An 18,777-nucleotide genomic window follows, 5' to 3' on the forward strand; every position below is an offset into this window, starting at 1 on the left:
AACTACTACAGCTGCACCGACAACAACCACAACTGCTGCGCCAACAACAACAACTGCAGCTCCAACAACCACAACTAATGCTGCCCCAACAACAACCACAACAGCCGCCCCAACAACAACAGCTACTGCTGCCCCAACAACAACAAGTACAGCTGCCCCAACAACCACAACTGCTGCTCCAACAACAACTACTACAGCTGCACCGACAACAACAACAACAACTGCAGCCCCAACAACAACCACAACAGCCGCCCCAACAACAACCACAACTGCCGCCCCAACAACAACAACTACAGCTGCCCCAACAACGACTACAGCTGCCCCAACAACAACCACAACTGCTGCCCCAACAACAACAACTGCAGCTGCCCCAACAACAACCACAACAGCCTCCCCAACAACAACAACTGCAGCTGCCCCAACAACAACCACAACTGCTGCCCCAACAACAACAACTACTGCAGCCCCAACAACAACTGCTACAGCTGCCCCAACAACCACAACTGCTCCCCCAACAACAACAACTACATCTGCCCCAACAACAACCACAACTGCTGCTCCAACAACCACAACTGCAGTTCCAACAACAACAACTACAGCTGCCCCAACAACAACCACAACTGCTGCTCCAACAACCACAACTGCAGTTCCAACAACAACAACTACAGCTGCACCAACAACAACAACTGCAGCCCCAACAACAACCACAACAGCCGCCCCAACAACAACTACAGCTGCACCAACAACAACAACTGCAGCCCCAACAACAACCACAACTGCTGCTTTAACAACCACAACTGAAGCTCCAACAACCACAACTGCAGCTCCAACAACAACAACTGCAGCCCCAACAACAACCACAACTGCTGCTTTAACAACCACAACTGCTGCCCCAACAACAACAACAACTGCAGCCCCAACAACAACCACAACTGCTGCTCCAACAACCACAACTACAGCTGCCCCAACAACAACAACTGCAGCCCCAACAACAACCACAACTGCTCCCCCAACAACAACAACTACATCTGCCCCAACAACAACCACAACTGCTGCTCCAACAACAACAACTACATCTGCCCCAACAACAACCACAACTGCTGCTCCAACAACCACAACTGCAGTTCCAACAACAACAACTACAGCTGCCCCAACAACAACCACAACTGCAGTTCCAACAACAACAACTAATGCTGCCCCAACAACAACAACAACAACTGCAGCCCCAACAACAACCACAACTGCAGCCCCAACAACAACTACAGCTGCCCCAACAACAACAACTGCAGCCCCAACAACAACCACAACTGCTGCTTTAACAACCACAACTGCAGCTCCAACAACAACAACTACAGCAGCCCCAACAACAACCACAACAACTGCAGTCCCAACAACAACTACAGCTGCCCCAACAACAACAACTGCAGCCCCAACAACAACCACAACTGCTGCTTTAACAACCACAACTGCTGCAGCTCCAACAACCACAACTGCTCCCCCAACAACAACCACAACTGCTGCTCCAACAACCACAACTGCAGTTCCAACAACAACAATTGCAGTTCCAACAACAACTACAGCTGCTCCAACAACAACAACTGCAGCCCCAACAACAACCACAACAGCCGCCCCAACAACAACTACAGCTGCCCCAACAACAACAACTGCAGCCCCAACAACAACCACAACTGCTGCTTTAACAACCACAACTGAAGCTCCAACAACCACAACTGCAGCTCCAACAACAACAACTACATCTGGCCCAACAACAACCACAACTGCTGCTCCAACAACAACCACAACTGCTGCTCCAACAACCACAACTGCAGCTCTAACAACAACCACAACAGCCGCCCCAACAACAACTACAGCTGCACCAACAACAACAACTGCAGCCCCAACAACAACCACAACTGCTGCTTTAACAACCACAACTGAAGCTCCAACAACCACAACTGCAGCTCCAACAACAACAACTGCAGCCCCAACAACAACCACAACTGCTGCTTTAACAACCACAACTGCTGCTCCAACAACCACAACTGCAGTTCCAACAACAACAACTACAGCTGCTCCAACAACCACAACTGCTGCCCCAACAACAAAAACAACTGCAGCCCCAACAACAACCACAACTGCTGCTCCAACAACCACAACTGCTGCTCCAACAACCACAACTACAGCTGCCCCAACAACAACAACTGCAGCCCCAACAACAACCACAACTGCTCCCCCAACAACAACAACCACAACAGCCGCCCCAACAACAACCACAACTGCTGCTCCAACAACAACAACTACATCTGCCCCAACAACAACCACAACTGCTGCTTTAACAACCACAACTGCAGTTCCAACAACAACAACTGCAGTTCCAACAACAACAACTACAGCTGCTCCAACAACAACAACTGCAGTCCCAAAAACAACTACAGCTGCCCCAACAACAACAACTGCAGCCCCAACAACAACCACAACTGCTGCTTTAACAACCACAACTGCAGCTCCAACAACAACAACTACAGCTGCCCCAACAACAACAACTGCAGCCCCAACAACAACCACAACAACTGCAGTCCCAACAACAACTACAGCTGCCCCAACAACAACAACTGCAGCCCCAACAACAACCACAACTGCTGCTTTAACAACCACAACTGCTGCAGCTCCAACAACCACAACTGCTCCCCCAACAACAACCACAACTGCTGCTCCAACAACCACAACTGCAGTTCCAACAACCACAACTGCAGTTCCAACAACAACAACTGCATTTCCAACAACAACAACTACAGCTGCTCCAACAACAACAACTGCAGTCCCAACAACAACTACAGCTGCCCCAACAACAACAACTGCAGCCCCAACAAAAACCACAACTGCTGCTCCAACAACCACAACTGCAGCTCCAACAACAACAACTGCAGCCCCAACAACAACCACAACTGCTCCCCCAACAACAACCACAACAACTGCAGTCCCAACAACAACTACTACAGCTGCACCGACAACAACCACAACTGCTGCGCCAACAACAACAACTGCAGCTCCAACAACAACAACTAATGCTGCCCCAACAACAACCACAACAGCCGCCCCAACAACAACAGCTACTGCTGCCCCAACAACAACAAGTACAGCTGCCCCAACAACCACAACAGCTGCCCCAACAACAACTACTACAGCTGCACCGACAACAACAACAACAACTGCAGCCCCAACAACAACCACAACAGCCGCCCCAACAACAACTACAGCTGCCCCAACAACAACAACTGAAGTCCCAACAACAACCACAACTGCTGCTCCAACAACCACAACTGAAGCTCCAACAACAACAACTGCAGCCCCAACAACAACCACAACTGCTCCCCCAACAACAACAACTACATTTGCCCCAACAACAACCACAACTGCTGCTCCAACAACCACAACTGCAGTTCCAACAACAACAACTACAGCTGCCCCAACAACAACCACAACTGCAGTTCCAACAACAACAACTAATGCTGCCCCAACAACAACAACAACAACTGCAGCCCCAACAACAACCACAACTGCAGCCCCAACAACAACCACAACTGCTCCCCCAACAACAACAACAACTACATCTGCCCCAACAACAACCACAACTGCTGCTCCAACAACCACAACTGCAGTTCCAACAACAACAACTACAGCTGCCCCAACAACAGCCACAACAGCCGCCCCAACAACAACAGCTACTGCTGCCTCAACAACAACAACAGCTGCCCCAACAACAACCACAACAACTGCAGTCCCAACAACAACTACTACAGCTGCACCGACAACAACCACAACTGCTGCGCCAACAACAACAACTGCAGCTCCAACAACAACAACTAATGCTGCCCCAACAACAACCACAACAGCCGCCCCAACAACAACAGCTACTGCTGCCCCAACAACAAGTACAGCTGCCCCAACAACCACAACAGCAGCCCCAACAACAACTACTACAGCTGCACCGACAACAACAACCACAACTGCAGCCCCAACAACAACCACAACAGCCGCCCCAACAACAACCACAACTGCCGCCCCAACAACAACAACTACAGCTGCCCCAACAACGACTACAGCTGCCCCAACAACAACCACAACTGCTGCCCCAACAACAACAACTGCAGCTGCCCCAACAACAACAACTGCAGCTGCCCCAACAACAACCACAACTGCTGCCCTAACAGCAACAACTACTGCAGCCCCAACAACAACTGCTACAGCTGCCCCAACAACCACAACTGCTCCCCCAACAACAACAACTACATCTGCCCCAACAACAACCACAACTGCTGCTCCAACAACCACAACTGCAGTTCCAACAACAACAACTACAGCTGCCCCAACAACAACCACAACTGCTGCTCCAACAACCACAACTGCAGTTCCAACAACAACAACTACAGCTGCACCAACAACAACAACTGCAGCCCCAACAACAACCACAACAGCCGCCCCAACAACAACTACAGCTGCCCCAACAACAACCACAACAGCCGCCCCAACAACAACCACAACAACTGCAGTCCCAACAACAACTACTACAGCTGCACCGACAACAACCACAACTGCTGCACCAACAACAACAACTGCAGCTCCAACAACCACAACTGCAGTTCCAACAACAACAACTACAGCTGCTCCAACAACAACAACTGCAGCCCAAACAACAACCACAACAGCCGCCCCAACAACAACTACAGCTGCCCCAACAACAACAACTGCAGCCCCAACAACAACCACAACTGCTGCTTTAACAACCACAACTGCTGCTTTAACAACCACAACTGCAGCTCCAACAACCACAACTGCAGCTCCAACAACAACAACTGCAGCCCCAACAACAACCACAACTGCTCCCCCAACAACAACAACTACATCTGCCCCAACAACAACCACAACTGCTGCTCCAACAACCACAACTGCAGTTCCAACAACAACAACTACAGCTGCCCCAACAACAACCACAACTGCTGCCCCAACAACAACCACAACTGCTGCGCCAACAACAACAACTACAGCTGCCCCAACAACAACAACTGCAGCCCCAACAACAACCACAACAACTGCAGTCCCAACAACAACTACAGCTACCCCAACAACAACAACTGCAGCCCCAACAACAACCACAACTGCTGCTTTAAAAACCACAACTGCAGCTCCAACAACCACAACTGCTCCCCCAACAATAACAACTACATCTGGCCCAACAACAACCACAACTGCTGCTCCTCCAACAACCACAACTGCAGCTCCAACAACAACAACTACAGCTGCCCCAACAACAACCACAACTGCAGTTCCAACAACAACAACTAATGCTGCCCCAACAACAACAACAACAACTGCAGCCCCAACAACAACCACAACTGCAGCCCCAACAACAACCACAACTGCTCCCCCAACAACAACAACAACTACATCTGCCCCAACAACAACCACAACTGCTGCTCCAACAACCACAACTGCAGTTCCAACAACAACAACTACAGCTGCCCCAACAACAGCCACAACAGCCGCCCCAACAACAACAGCTACTGCTGCCTCAACAACAACAACAGCTGCCCCAACAACAACCACAACAACTGCAGTCCCAACAACAACTACTACAGCTGCACCGACAACAACCACAACTGCTGCGCCAACAACAACAACTGCAGCTCCAACAACAACAACTAATGCTGCCCCAACAACAACCACAACAGCCGCCCCAACAACAAAAGCTACTGCTGCCCCAACAACAACAAGTACAGCTGCCCCAACAACCACAACAGCAGCCCCAACAACAACTACTACAGCTGCACCGACAACAACAACAACAACTGCAGCCCCAACAACAACCACAACAGCCGCCCCAACAACAACCACAACTGCCGCCCCAACAACAACAACTACAGCTGCCCCAACAACGACTACAGCTGCCCCAACAACAACCACAACTGCTGCCCCAACAACAACAACTGCAGCTGCCCCAACAACAACCACAACAGCCGCCCCAACAACAACAACTGCAGCTGCCCCAACAACAACCACAACTGCTGCCCTAACAACAACAACTACTGCAGCCCCAACAACAACTGCTACAGCTGCCCCAACAACCACAACTGCTCCCCCAACAACAACAACTACATCTGCCCCAACAACAACCACAACTGCTGCTCCAACAACCACAACTGCAGTTCCAACAACAACAACTACAGCTGCCCCAACAACAACCACAACTGCTGCTCCAACAACCACAACTGCAGTTCCAACAACAACAACTACAGCTGCACCAACAACAACAACTGCAGCCCCAACAACAACCACAACAGCCGCCCCAACAACAACTACAGCTGCCCCAACAACAACCACAACAGCCGCCCCAACAACAACCACAACAACTGCAGTCCCAACAACAACTACTACAGCTGCACTGACAACAACCACAACTGCTGCGCCAACAACAACAACTGCAGCTCCAACAACCACAACTGCAGTTCCAACAACAACAACTACAGCTGCTCCAACAACAACAACTGCAGCCCAAACAACAACCACAACAGCCGCCCCAACAACAACTACAGCTGCCCCAACAACAACAACTGCAGCCCCAACAACAACCACAACTGCTGCTTTAACAACCACAACTGCAGCTCCAACAACCACAACTGCAGCTCCAACAACAACAACTGCAGCCCCAACAACAACCACAACTGCTCCCCCAACAACAACAACTACATCTGCCCCAACAACAACCACAACTGCTGCTCCAACAACCACAACTGCAGTTCCAACAACAACAACTACAGCTGCCCCAACAACAACCACAACTGCTGCCCCAACAACAACCACAACTGCTGCGCCAACAACAACAACTACAGCTGCCCCAACAACAACAACTGCAGCCCCAACAACAACCATAACAACTGCAGTCCTGACAACAACTACAGCTACCCCAACAACAACAACTGCAGCCCCAACAACAACCACAACTGCTGCTTTAAAAACCACAACTGCAGCTCCAACAACCACAACTGCTCCCCCAACAATAACAACTACATCTGGCCCAACAACAACCACAACTGCTGCTCCAACAACAACCACAACTGCTGCTCCAACAACCACAACTGCAGCTCCAACAACAACAACTACAGCTGCCCCAACAACCACAACTGCTCCCCCAACAACAACAACTACATCTGCCCCAACAACAACCACAACTGCTGCTCCAACAACCACAACTGAAGCTCCAACAACAACAACTGCAGCCCCAACAACAACCACAACTGCTCCCCCAACAACAACAACAACAGCTGCCCCAACAACAACCACAACAACTGCAGTCCCAACAACAACTACTACAGCTGCACCGACAACAACAACTGCAGCTCCAACAACAACTACTGCTGCCCCAACAACAACCACAACAGCCGCCCCAACAACAACAGCTACTGCTGCCCCAACAACAACAAGTACAGCTGCCCCAACAACCACAACAGCTGCCCCAACAACAACTACTACAGCTGCACCGACAACAACAACAACAACTACAGCTGCCCCAACAACGACTACAGCTGCCCCAACGACAACCACAACTGCTGCCCCAACAACAACAACTGCAGCTGCCCCAACAACAACTGCAGCCCCAACAACAACCACAACTGCTCCCCCAACAACAACAACTACATCTGCCCCAACAACAACCACAACTGCTGCTCCAACAACCACAACTGCAGTTCCAACAACAACAACTACAGCTGCCCCAACAACAACCACAACAGCCGCCCCAACAACAACAGCTACTGCTGCCCCAACAACAACAACAGCTGCCCCAACAACAACCACAACAACTGCAGTCCCAACAACAACTACTACAGCTGCCCCAACAACAACTGCTACAGCTGCACCGACAACAACAACAACAACTGCAGCCCCAACAACAACAACAACTGCCGCCCCAACAACAACCACAACTGCTGCTCCAACAACCACAACTGCAGTTCCAACAACAACAACTAATGCTGCCCCAACAACAACCACAACTGCTGCTCCCCCAACAACAACAACTACATCTGCCCCAACAACAACCACAACTGCTGCTCCAACAACCACAACTGCAGCTGCCCCAACAACAACCACAACTGCTGCTCCAACAACCACAACTGCAGCTCCAACAACAACTGCAGCCCCAACAACAACTACTACAGCTGCACCCACAACAACCACAACTGCTGCGCCAACAACAACTACAGCTGCCCCAACAACAACTACAGCTGCCCCAACAACAACAACTGCAGCCCCAACAACAACCACAACTGCTCCCCCAACAACAACAACTACATCTGCCCCAACAACAACCACAACTGCTGCTCCAACAACCACAACTGCAGTTCCAACAACAACAACTACAGCTGCCCCAACAACAACCACAACAGCCGCCCCAACAACAACAGCTACTGCTGCCCCAACAACAACAACAGCTGCCCCAACAACAACAACTAATGCTGCCCCAACAACAACCACAACAGCCGCCCCAACAACAACAGCTACAGCTGCACCGACAACAACAACAACAACTGCAGCCCCAACAACAACCACAACTGCTGCTCCAACAACAACAACTACATCTGCCCCAACAACAACCACAACTGCTGCCCCAACAACCACAACTGCATCTGCCCCAACAACAACCACAACTGCTGCTCCAACAACCACAACTGCAGCGCCAACAACAACTGCAGCCCCAACAACAACCACAACAACTGCAGTCCCAACAACAACTACAGCTGCCCCAACAACAACTACAGCTGCCCCAACAACAACAACTGCAGCCCCAACAACAACCACAACTGCTCCCCCAACAACAACAACTACATCTGCCCCAACAACAACCACAACTGCTGCTCCAACAACCACAACTGCAGTTCCAACAACAACAACTACAGCTGCCCCAACAACAACAGCTACTGCTGCCCCAACAACAACCACAACTGCTGCCCCAACAACAACAACAGCTGCCCCAACAACAACCACAACAACTGCAGTCCCAACAACAACAACTAATGCTGCCCCAACAACAACCACAACAGCCGCCCCAACAACCACAGCTACTGCTGCCCCAACAACAACAAGTACAGCTGCCCCAACAACCACAACAGCTGCCCCAACAACAACCACTACAGCTGCACCGACAACAACAACAACAACTGCAGCCCCAACAACAACCACAACTGCAGCCCCAACAACAACCACAACTGCTCCCCCAACAACAACAACTACATCTGCCCCAACAACAACCATAACTGCTGCTCCAACAACCACAACTGCAGTTCCAACAACAACCACTAATGCTGCCACAACAACAACCACAACAGCCGCCCCAACAACCACAGCTACTGCTGCCCCAACAACAACAAGTACAGCTGCCCCAACAACCACAACAGCTGCCCCAACAACAACTACTACAGCTGCACCGACAACAACCACAACAGCCGCCCCAACAACAACAGCTACTGCTGCCCCAACAACAACAACAGCTGCCCCAACAACAACCACAACAACTGCAGTCCCAACAACAACTACTACAGCTGCACCGACAACAACCACAACTGCTGCGCCAACAACAACAACTGCAGCTCCAACAACAACAACTAATGCTGCCCCAACAACAACCACAACAGCCGCCCCAACAACAACAGCTACTGCTGCCCCAACAACAACAAGTACAGCTGCCCCAACAACCACAACAGCTGCCCCAACAACAACTGCTACAGCTGCACCGACAACAACAACAACAACTGCAGCCCCAACAACAACCACAACAGCCGCCCCAACAACAACTACAGCTGCCCCAACAACAACAACTGCAGCCCCAACAACAACCACAACTGCTGCTCCAACAACCACAACTGCAGCTCCAACAACAACAACTGCAGCCCCAACAACAACCACAACTGCTCCCCCAACAACAACAACTACATCTGCCCCAACAACAACCACAACTGCTGCTCCAACAACCACAACTGCAGTTCCAACAACAACAACTACAGCTGCCCCAACAACAACAACAACAGCCGCCCCAACAACAACAGCTACTGCTGCCCCAACAACAACAACAGCTGCCCCAACAACAACCACAACAACTGCAGTCCCAACAACAACTACTACAGCTGCACCGACAACAACCACAACTGCTGCGCCAACAACAACAACTGCAGCTCCAACAACAACAACTAATGCTGCCCCAACAACAACCACAACAGCCGCCCCAACAACAACAGCTACTGCTGCCCCAACAACAACAAGTACAGCTGCCCCAACAACCACAACAGCTGCCCCAACAACAACTACTACAGCTGCACCGACAACAACAACAACAACTGCAGCCCCAACAACAACCACAACAGCCGCCCCAACAACAACTACAGCTGCCCCAACAACAACCACAACTGCTGCTCCAACAACCACAACTGCAGCTCCAACAACAACAACTGCAGCCCCAACAACAACCACAACTGCTCCCCCAACAACAACAACTACATCTGCCCCAACAACAACCACAACTGCTGCTCCAACAACCACAACTGCAGTTCCAACAACAACAACTACAGCTGCCCCAACAACAACAACAACAGCCGCCCCAACAACAACAGCTACTGCTGCCCCAACAACAACAACAGCTGCCCCAACAACAACCACAACAACTGCAGTCCCAACAACTACTACAGCTGCACCGACAACAACCACAACTGCTGCGCCAACAACAACAACTGCAGCCCCAACAACAACAACTAATGCTGCCCCAACAACAACCACAACAGCCGCCCCAACAACAACAGCTACTGCTGCCCCAACAACAACAAGTACAGCTGCCCCAACAACCACAACAGCTGCCCCAACAACAACTACTACAGCTGCACCGACAACAACAACAACAACTGCAGCCCCAACAACAACCACAACAGCCGCCCCAACAACAACTACAGCCGCCCCAACAGCAACAACTGCAGCCCCAACAACAACCACAACTGCTGCTCCAACAACCACAACTGCAGCTCCAACAACAACAACTGCAGCCCCAACAACAACCACAACTGCTCCCCCAACAACAACAACTACATCTGCCCCAACAACAACCACAACTTCTGCTCCAACAACCACAACTGCAGTTCCAACAACAACAACTACAGCTGCCCCAACAACAACCACAACAGCCGCCCCAACAACAACAGCTACTGCTGCCCCAACAACAACAAGTACAGCTGCCCCAACAACCACAACAGCCGCCCCAACAACAACAGCTACTGCTGCCCCAACAACAACAAGTACAGCTGCCCCAACAACCACAACAGCCGCCCCAACAACAACAACTACAGCCCCAACAACAACCACAACAGCCGCCCCAACAACAACAGCTACTGCTGCCCCAACAACAACAAGTACTGCAGCCCCAACAACAACCACAACAGCCGCCCCAACAACAACAGCTACTGCTGCCCCAACAACAACGACTACAGCTGCCCCAACAACCACAACAGCCGCCCCAACAACAACAATTACAGCCGCCCCAACCACAACAACTGCAGCTGACCCAACAACAACCATAACTGCTTCTCCAACAACAACAACTACAGCTGCCCCAACAACAACCACAACAGCCGCCCCAACAACAACAACTGCAGCTGCCCCAACAACAACCACAACTGCTGCGCCAACAACAACAACTGCAGCTCCAACAACAACAACTAATGCTGCCCCAACAACAACCACAACAGCCGCCCCAACAACAACAGCTACTGCTGCCCAAACAACAACAAGTACAGCTGCCCCAACAACAACCACAACTGCTGCGCCAACAACAACAACTGCAGCTGCCCCAACAACAACCACAACAGCCGCCCCAACAACAACAACTGCAGCTGCCCCAACAACAACCACAACTGCTGCGCCAACAACAACAACTGCAGCTCCAACAACAACAACCACAACAGCCGCCCCAACAACAACAACTGCAGCTGCCCCAACAACAACAGCTACTGCTGCCCCAACAACAACAACAACTGCAGCTCCAACAACAACAACTAATGCTGCCCCAACCACAACCACAACAGCCGCCCCAACAACAACAGCTACTGCTGCCCCAACAACAACAAGTACAGCTGCCCCAACAACAACCACAACTGCTGCGCCAACAACAACAACTGCAGCTGCCCCAACAACAACCACAACAGCCGCCCCATCAACAACAACTGCAGCTGCCCCAACAACAACCACAACTGCTGCGCCAACAACAACAACTGCAGCTCCAACAACAACAACTAATGCTGCCCCAACAACAACCACAACTGCCGCCCCAACAACAACAGCTACTGCTGCCCCAACAACAACAACAACTGCCGCCCCAACAACAACCACAACTGCCGCCCCAACAACAACAAGTACAGCTGCCCCAACAACAACAAGTACAGCTGCCCCAACAAAAACCACAACTGCTGCCCCAACAACAACCACAACTGCTGCGCCAACAACAACCACAACTGCTGCGCCAACAACAACTACAGCTGCCCCAACAACAACTACTACAGCTGCACCGACAACAACCACAACTGCATCACCAACAACAACAACTACAGCTACTGCTGCCCCAACAACAACGACTACAGCTGCCCCAACAACAACCACAACTGCTGCCCCAACAACAACAACTACAGCTGCCCCAACAACAACCACAACTGCTGCGCCAACAACAACAACTACTGCAGCCCCAACAACAACTGCTACAGCTGCCCCAACAACCACAACTGCTCCACCAACAACAACAACTACATCTGCCCCAACAACAACCACAACTGCTGCTCCAACAACCACAACTGCAGTTCCAACAACAACAACTACAGCTGCTCCAACAACAACAACTACAGCTGCCCCAACAACAAAAACTACAGCTGCCGCAACAACGACTACAGCTGCTGCGCCAACAACAACCACAACTGCCGCCCCAACAACAACGACTACAGCCGCCACAACAACAACCACAACAACAGCCCAGACAACAACAACTACAGCTGCCCCAACAACAACCACAACAGCCGCCCCAACAACAACAACAACTACTGCTGCACCAACAACAACCACAACAACTGCTCCAACAACCACAACTGCAGCTCCAACAACAACAACTACTTCTGCCCCAACAACCACAACTACCGCCCCAACAACAACAACTACAGCTGCCCCAACAACAACCACAACTGCTACAGCTGCCCCAACAACAACAACTGCAGCCCCAACAACAACAACAACTACAGGTGCCCCAACAACTGCTACAACTGCCCCTACAACAACAACAGCCGCCCCAACAACGACTACAGCTGCCCCAACAACAACTACTGCAGCCCCAACAACAACAACTACTGCTGCCCCAACAACAACCACAACTGCCGCCCCAACAACAACAACTACAGCTGCCCCAACAACAACCACAACAGTCACCCCAACAACAACAACTACAGCTGCCCCAACAACAACCACAACAGCCGCCCCAACAACCACAACTGCAGCTCCAACAAAAACCACAACAAGCGCCCACACAACAACAACTACAGCTGCCCCAACAACAACCACAACCGCTGCCCCAACAACAACAATTGCAGTCACAACAACAACAATTACAGCTGCACCGACAACAACCACAACTGCAGCGCCAACAACAACAACTGCAGCTCCAACAACAACATCTACAGCTGCCCCAACAACAACCACAACTGCTGCGCCAACAACTACAACGCCAGGCCCAACAACAACCACAACAGCCACCCCAACAACAACTACAGCTGCCCCAACCACAACAGCTGCCCCAACAACTGCTGCTACAGTAGCCCAAACAACATCCATAACTGATGTGCCAACAACTACAACTGCTGCCCCAACAACAAGCACAACAACTACATTCACAACAACAACTACTACAGGTGCACCAACAACAACAACTACAGCTGCCCCAACAACAACAACTACAGCTGCGCCACCAACCACAACAACAACAACTACAGCTGCCCCATCAACAACCACAACAACTGCAGTCCCAACAACAACTACTACAGCTGCACCAACAACAACCTCAACAACGACAACTGCTGCGCCAACAACTACAGCTGCCCAAACAACAACCACAACTGCTGCACCAACAACTACAACACCAGGCCCAACAACAACCACAACAGCTGCCCCAACAACAACAACTACTGCTGCCCCAACAACAACCACAACAACTGCTGTACCAACAACAACTAGTACAGCTTCACCAACAACAACCACAACAACCACAACTGTTTCACCAACAACAATTACAACTACAGTGACAACCACAGCTTCTCAAACAACCACAACCACAACAGCTAGCCCAACAACAACAACTACACCTGCTCCAACAACAACCATATCTGCAGCACCAACAACAACCACAACAACCACCCCCACATCAACAACTACAGGTGCCCAAACAACAACCACAACAACTTCAGTCCCAAAAACAACTACTACAGCTACACCAACAACAACCACGACAACTTTCCAAACTACAACCACAACAGCTGTGCCAACAACTACAACTGCAGCCCCAACAACAACCACAACAACTGCCCCAACAACGACAACTACAGCATCCCCATTAACAACCACAACTGCAGCCACGAGCACAGCTGCTTTAACAAGCACAACAGCCGCACCAACTACAACCACAACAGGTGCCCCAACAACAACCACAACAGCAGCCCCAACAACCACGACTGCTGCCCCTACAAGGACCACAACAGCTGCCCCAACAACATCTACAATTGCAGCCCCAACTACAACAACTACAGCTGTGGTGACAACAACCTCAACCACAACTACAACAGCTGCCCCAACAACAACCACAGCTGCTCCAACAGCAACCTCAACTACCCCAACAACAACCACAGCCAGTACAACAACATCTATAACTACCCCTACAACAACCTCAAGTATCCCAACAACAAGTACAACCACTACAAAAACCTCAGCAACTACCCCAACAACAAGCACAACTACCCCAACAACTACAACCACTACAACGACATCAGCAACGACCCGAACAACAACCTCAACTACCCCAACAACAAGTACAACCACTACAAAAACATCAGCAACTACCCAAAGAACAAGCACAACTACCCCAACAACAACTACAACCACTACAACGACATCAGCAACTACCCCAACAACAACCACAACCACAGCAACTACAACAACATCAACAACTACCCCTACAACAACCTCAAGTATCCCAACCACAAGTACAACCACTACAAAAACCTCAGCAACTACCCCAACAACAAGCACAACTACCCCAACAACTACAACCACTACAACGACATCAGCAACGACCCCAACAACAACCTCAACTGCCCCAACAACAAGTACAACCACTACAACAACCTCAGCAACCACACCAACAACAACCCCAACAACAACCAGAACTACTGCAAGAACCACTTCCTCTGCCATGGTGAACAACATCAGCTTCCTTACATTAGTTCTGGTTCTGATGTCACATGTACTCAGCTCATATTTGTAACATTTTTAAGTTCACATCCTGAAAATGAAGTAATAAACCAAAGTACATGTGAAGTTTTGAAATTATTAAGTAACCAGGTTGTAAAGCATATTTGAATTCTTATTTATTGTAGTTTTAGGGGGGGGGGGGTTCAGAACAGACATGTTTGATGTTTTCCTCCCTGAGATGTTGTTTGTATGTGTATCATCCAAGCATGTGATCAGGGGACTAATATTAACAATATTGTGATGTCTACAATCTCAACACTGATCTTATCATTGCACTTTTCAATACTATCATAAATAAAATCTCTTTGGATTGATTAATGAGTGTCCCCTGACTGTTTTATGATGAGAATGGTTTCTCTTAATAATACTTTTTCTACAAACCTGTTCACAGTCACAGCGTAAAATGTAGCAGCAGAAAAATGTCACAGAGCATGTGTGAAACAGCACTGCAACAGTCAGTGTTGTTGGCTGTTTCAGGAGGACAAAAGCAGAGAGACACTTGCATTCAAGCTGTGTCTGCACACACCTTTAACCAGGACAATATCTACCATTACTTCACCTGCACATATTTATATGAATGCTGATGTTATCTCATGTCGCTGGCTTATAAAACATCACACTTGCTTTCACTGTGATGGACAGCTTACAAGTAACAAGTTCTATTAAATTATGATGTAACTTCATATGTCTAAGACTTTAGACTGCAGTGTATATGTGGTACCAAAAGCTCAGTTGATCAAACAGTTTCTCTTCACTACAGCTTCATGCAGCTCTCAGACACAGCTGCTCCAACCGCAGCTGCTCCAACTACAGCTACTGTAACTACAACCACCTCTGCTGCAAAATGAGCTTCATCTCAGTAGCTGTGTCGCCAATGTCACATGTACCTCATTAAGATTATTAATGTTGTCCAGCTCACATCCTGTAAGTGCAGCGATTAAAAACTGAAGGACGTGAAAATGTGAAATGTTTAAATGAACTGAGTTATGTTAGTTTCAGGGACTGGGTGTGTGCAGGGAGGTGAGGACCCAAATGCAAGACTCACAACACGTGTAGATAAACTCAAAACACAGCTTTATTAACAGAAAGGCAAAGGGCGATACAAAATTACACTGGGGAGAACTAAAACTAACTCACCAGGAGGCACAGGGAAATCACAGGGAAATACGCACAAAACTGAAGGATGACGCGACATGAAACAGAGGGAGATTATCACATAAATACACAGAAGGTAATAAGGGACATGGGAATACACAGGGAGCACAGATGAGGACAATTACGCATAAAAAGACAGGGAGGACACAGAACTGAAAATACTCAGAGATATATGAACACAGGTACACAGAGGAAGATAAGGAGCAAAGACATGGGGATATCTAACAACCAAAAGCCAAACATGACAACCTCGGGACCAGGACTAAACTAACAAGGTGGACTCAAATCATAATACAAAATGACAAAACACAAGAAACTGAGACCGCTGGGTCATAAGACCCAGGATTGTGACAGTAAGTGTGTGATCCTGACTGAGAGATCGATAGACAAGTTCATTCAGGTACATTTGACCTTCATCTGCGATGTCTTCTTGAGAAGATATGAACAAAAGTTCCCTTATAAATGTTTGATGTTATTTGGTTAGGAGTGGCATTAATGTGGCAGACCCTTACTCTGAATGGAGCTAGAAAGGTAGGCAGATGGTGGAGTAGCTTCAGGGAACTGAGCCAGTATGTTCCAGGTTAGAGTGCATACATATACTGCCAGTCTGGGTGTGTCTCCCCAACCAACTAGAGGTGGATGACAGATGACATAGCCTGACAGGGAGGGGTCCAGATAAGAGGCACAACCCAGATTGGTTTTTCCAAATACAGGTGCAGTGGTTTCATTCAGACCAGAAGCTGCATGTTCTTAAACTCAGGTACACATATAGCTCTTAATGCAGGCCAGTAAACTTGAAATATAAAGTCACCCCCTTTGTGGCTGATAAATCCGTTTTTCTTTCTTTGGATTCACTTCAATGATTTTTTTGTTCAGCTGTCACACAGTTATCAATCAATCAATCAATCAATCAATCTTTATTTATAAAGCACTTTTCATACAAAAAAAAATGTAGCACAAAGTGCTTTACATAGTTAAAAGCAGCCCACCCCCCCCCCCCCCCCCCCCCCCCCACACACACACACACACACACACACACACACACGCGCACACTTAAAGAGTAAAAATTGGGCTGGGCTCGCATGAGCCAAGTGAGGAAACACTATAACAGGGAGCCGTCTGCACCGGGAGTTATGTAACGTCTCAACATGAAGGTTAGCATAGCTGTGCTGCTCCTCACATATAACGGCCCAACTCACTTTTCTCTGCTGTTTTTTTTTTCCAATAAGTGTGTGGATGTATTTCTCACACCTCAGTAAACTGGGATGCATCGTACTTATTTTCACATTATTTAATGTGAATGAAAGGATTCCAGCCATTCTTAGATTCTGTTTTCCTTTCTTTTTTGTTTTCATGCAGAGGAACTCAGAGTATGACTTGGCAGATATACTGTATTGTAAATGTGATGTATTATACATACATACTTATAGAGAGAAACTCCCAAACTAGCAGGTGTGTCATTTCCTCTATTGTGCTCTCCTTTGTTAACTGTCAGTCCCTACAATGTGAGTGGAAATGCATCAAATGTTTGCCTTTATTCAACAGTCAGCTTTGCTCTCTGGAACCAGCCTGGGTTGATTTCATTATGAAGTCATCAGATAGGATGGTTTCATAAGGAAGGATTATGTAACCATGCAGAAATCAGCCAGATTTTTAAAAAGACACTCTTTTCTGAGTAAATAGATGCATTTTAATGTGGATACAGAGAAACATGTTCAACTCAGTGTCTTGTATGCAGTGTCTTACCGCTCCTCAGTCACATGACAGCCTGTCGTTGGCTCTGATGTGCAGTACAAACATACAGGCATTGCTCTGTATCATTGTTGTGCTGGTCTTCACATTCTGTGCTCCAGACAGCTCACTGTTCTCACACAAACCTTCAATATGCAGCAGGAGAGTAATCCTTTCACTCTGACCACAGTCAAAGGACATTTTGGTTTTCCCAGCTTTAAAACGAAACCTGAGTCCTCATCCATATCAGATCATAACTCATTTGAGAGCCTGCATAAATGATATCTGTCTCATTTAATCCTG

The 18,777-nt window shown here is 49.0% G+C and overlaps 1 protein-coding gene across 1 annotated transcript in view; it reads left to right on the forward strand.

Moving 5' to 3' along the window:
• Positions 1 to 18,119, forward strand: part of LOC145423712 (uncharacterized) — a 36,921-nt gene extending 18,802 nt beyond the window's left edge. Inside the window, exons 6-13 of the mRNA XM_080296469.1 lie at positions 800 to 1,445; positions 1,563 to 4,951; positions 5,702 to 6,134; positions 6,699 to 6,937; positions 7,275 to 7,439; positions 10,905 to 11,002; positions 14,454 to 15,532; positions 18,103 to 18,119. Coding sequence (XP_080152595.1) covers positions 800 to 1,445; positions 1,563 to 4,951; positions 5,702 to 6,134; positions 6,699 to 6,937; positions 7,275 to 7,439; positions 10,905 to 11,002; positions 14,454 to 15,532; positions 18,103 to 18,119 — 6,066 coding nt within the window. The remainder of the gene's footprint in view (positions 1 to 799; positions 1,446 to 1,562; positions 4,952 to 5,701; positions 6,135 to 6,698; positions 6,938 to 7,274; positions 7,440 to 10,904; positions 11,003 to 14,453; positions 15,533 to 18,102) is intronic.
• The last annotated feature ends 658 nt before the right edge of the window (positions 18,120 to 18,777 follow it).

The sequence above is a fragment of the Astatotilapia calliptera genome, chromosome 22 (assembly GCF_964374335.1).
Source record: "Astatotilapia calliptera chromosome 22, fAstCal68.1, whole genome shotgun sequence".
NCBI lineage: Eukaryota > Metazoa > Chordata > Actinopteri > Cichliformes > Cichlidae > Astatotilapia > Astatotilapia calliptera.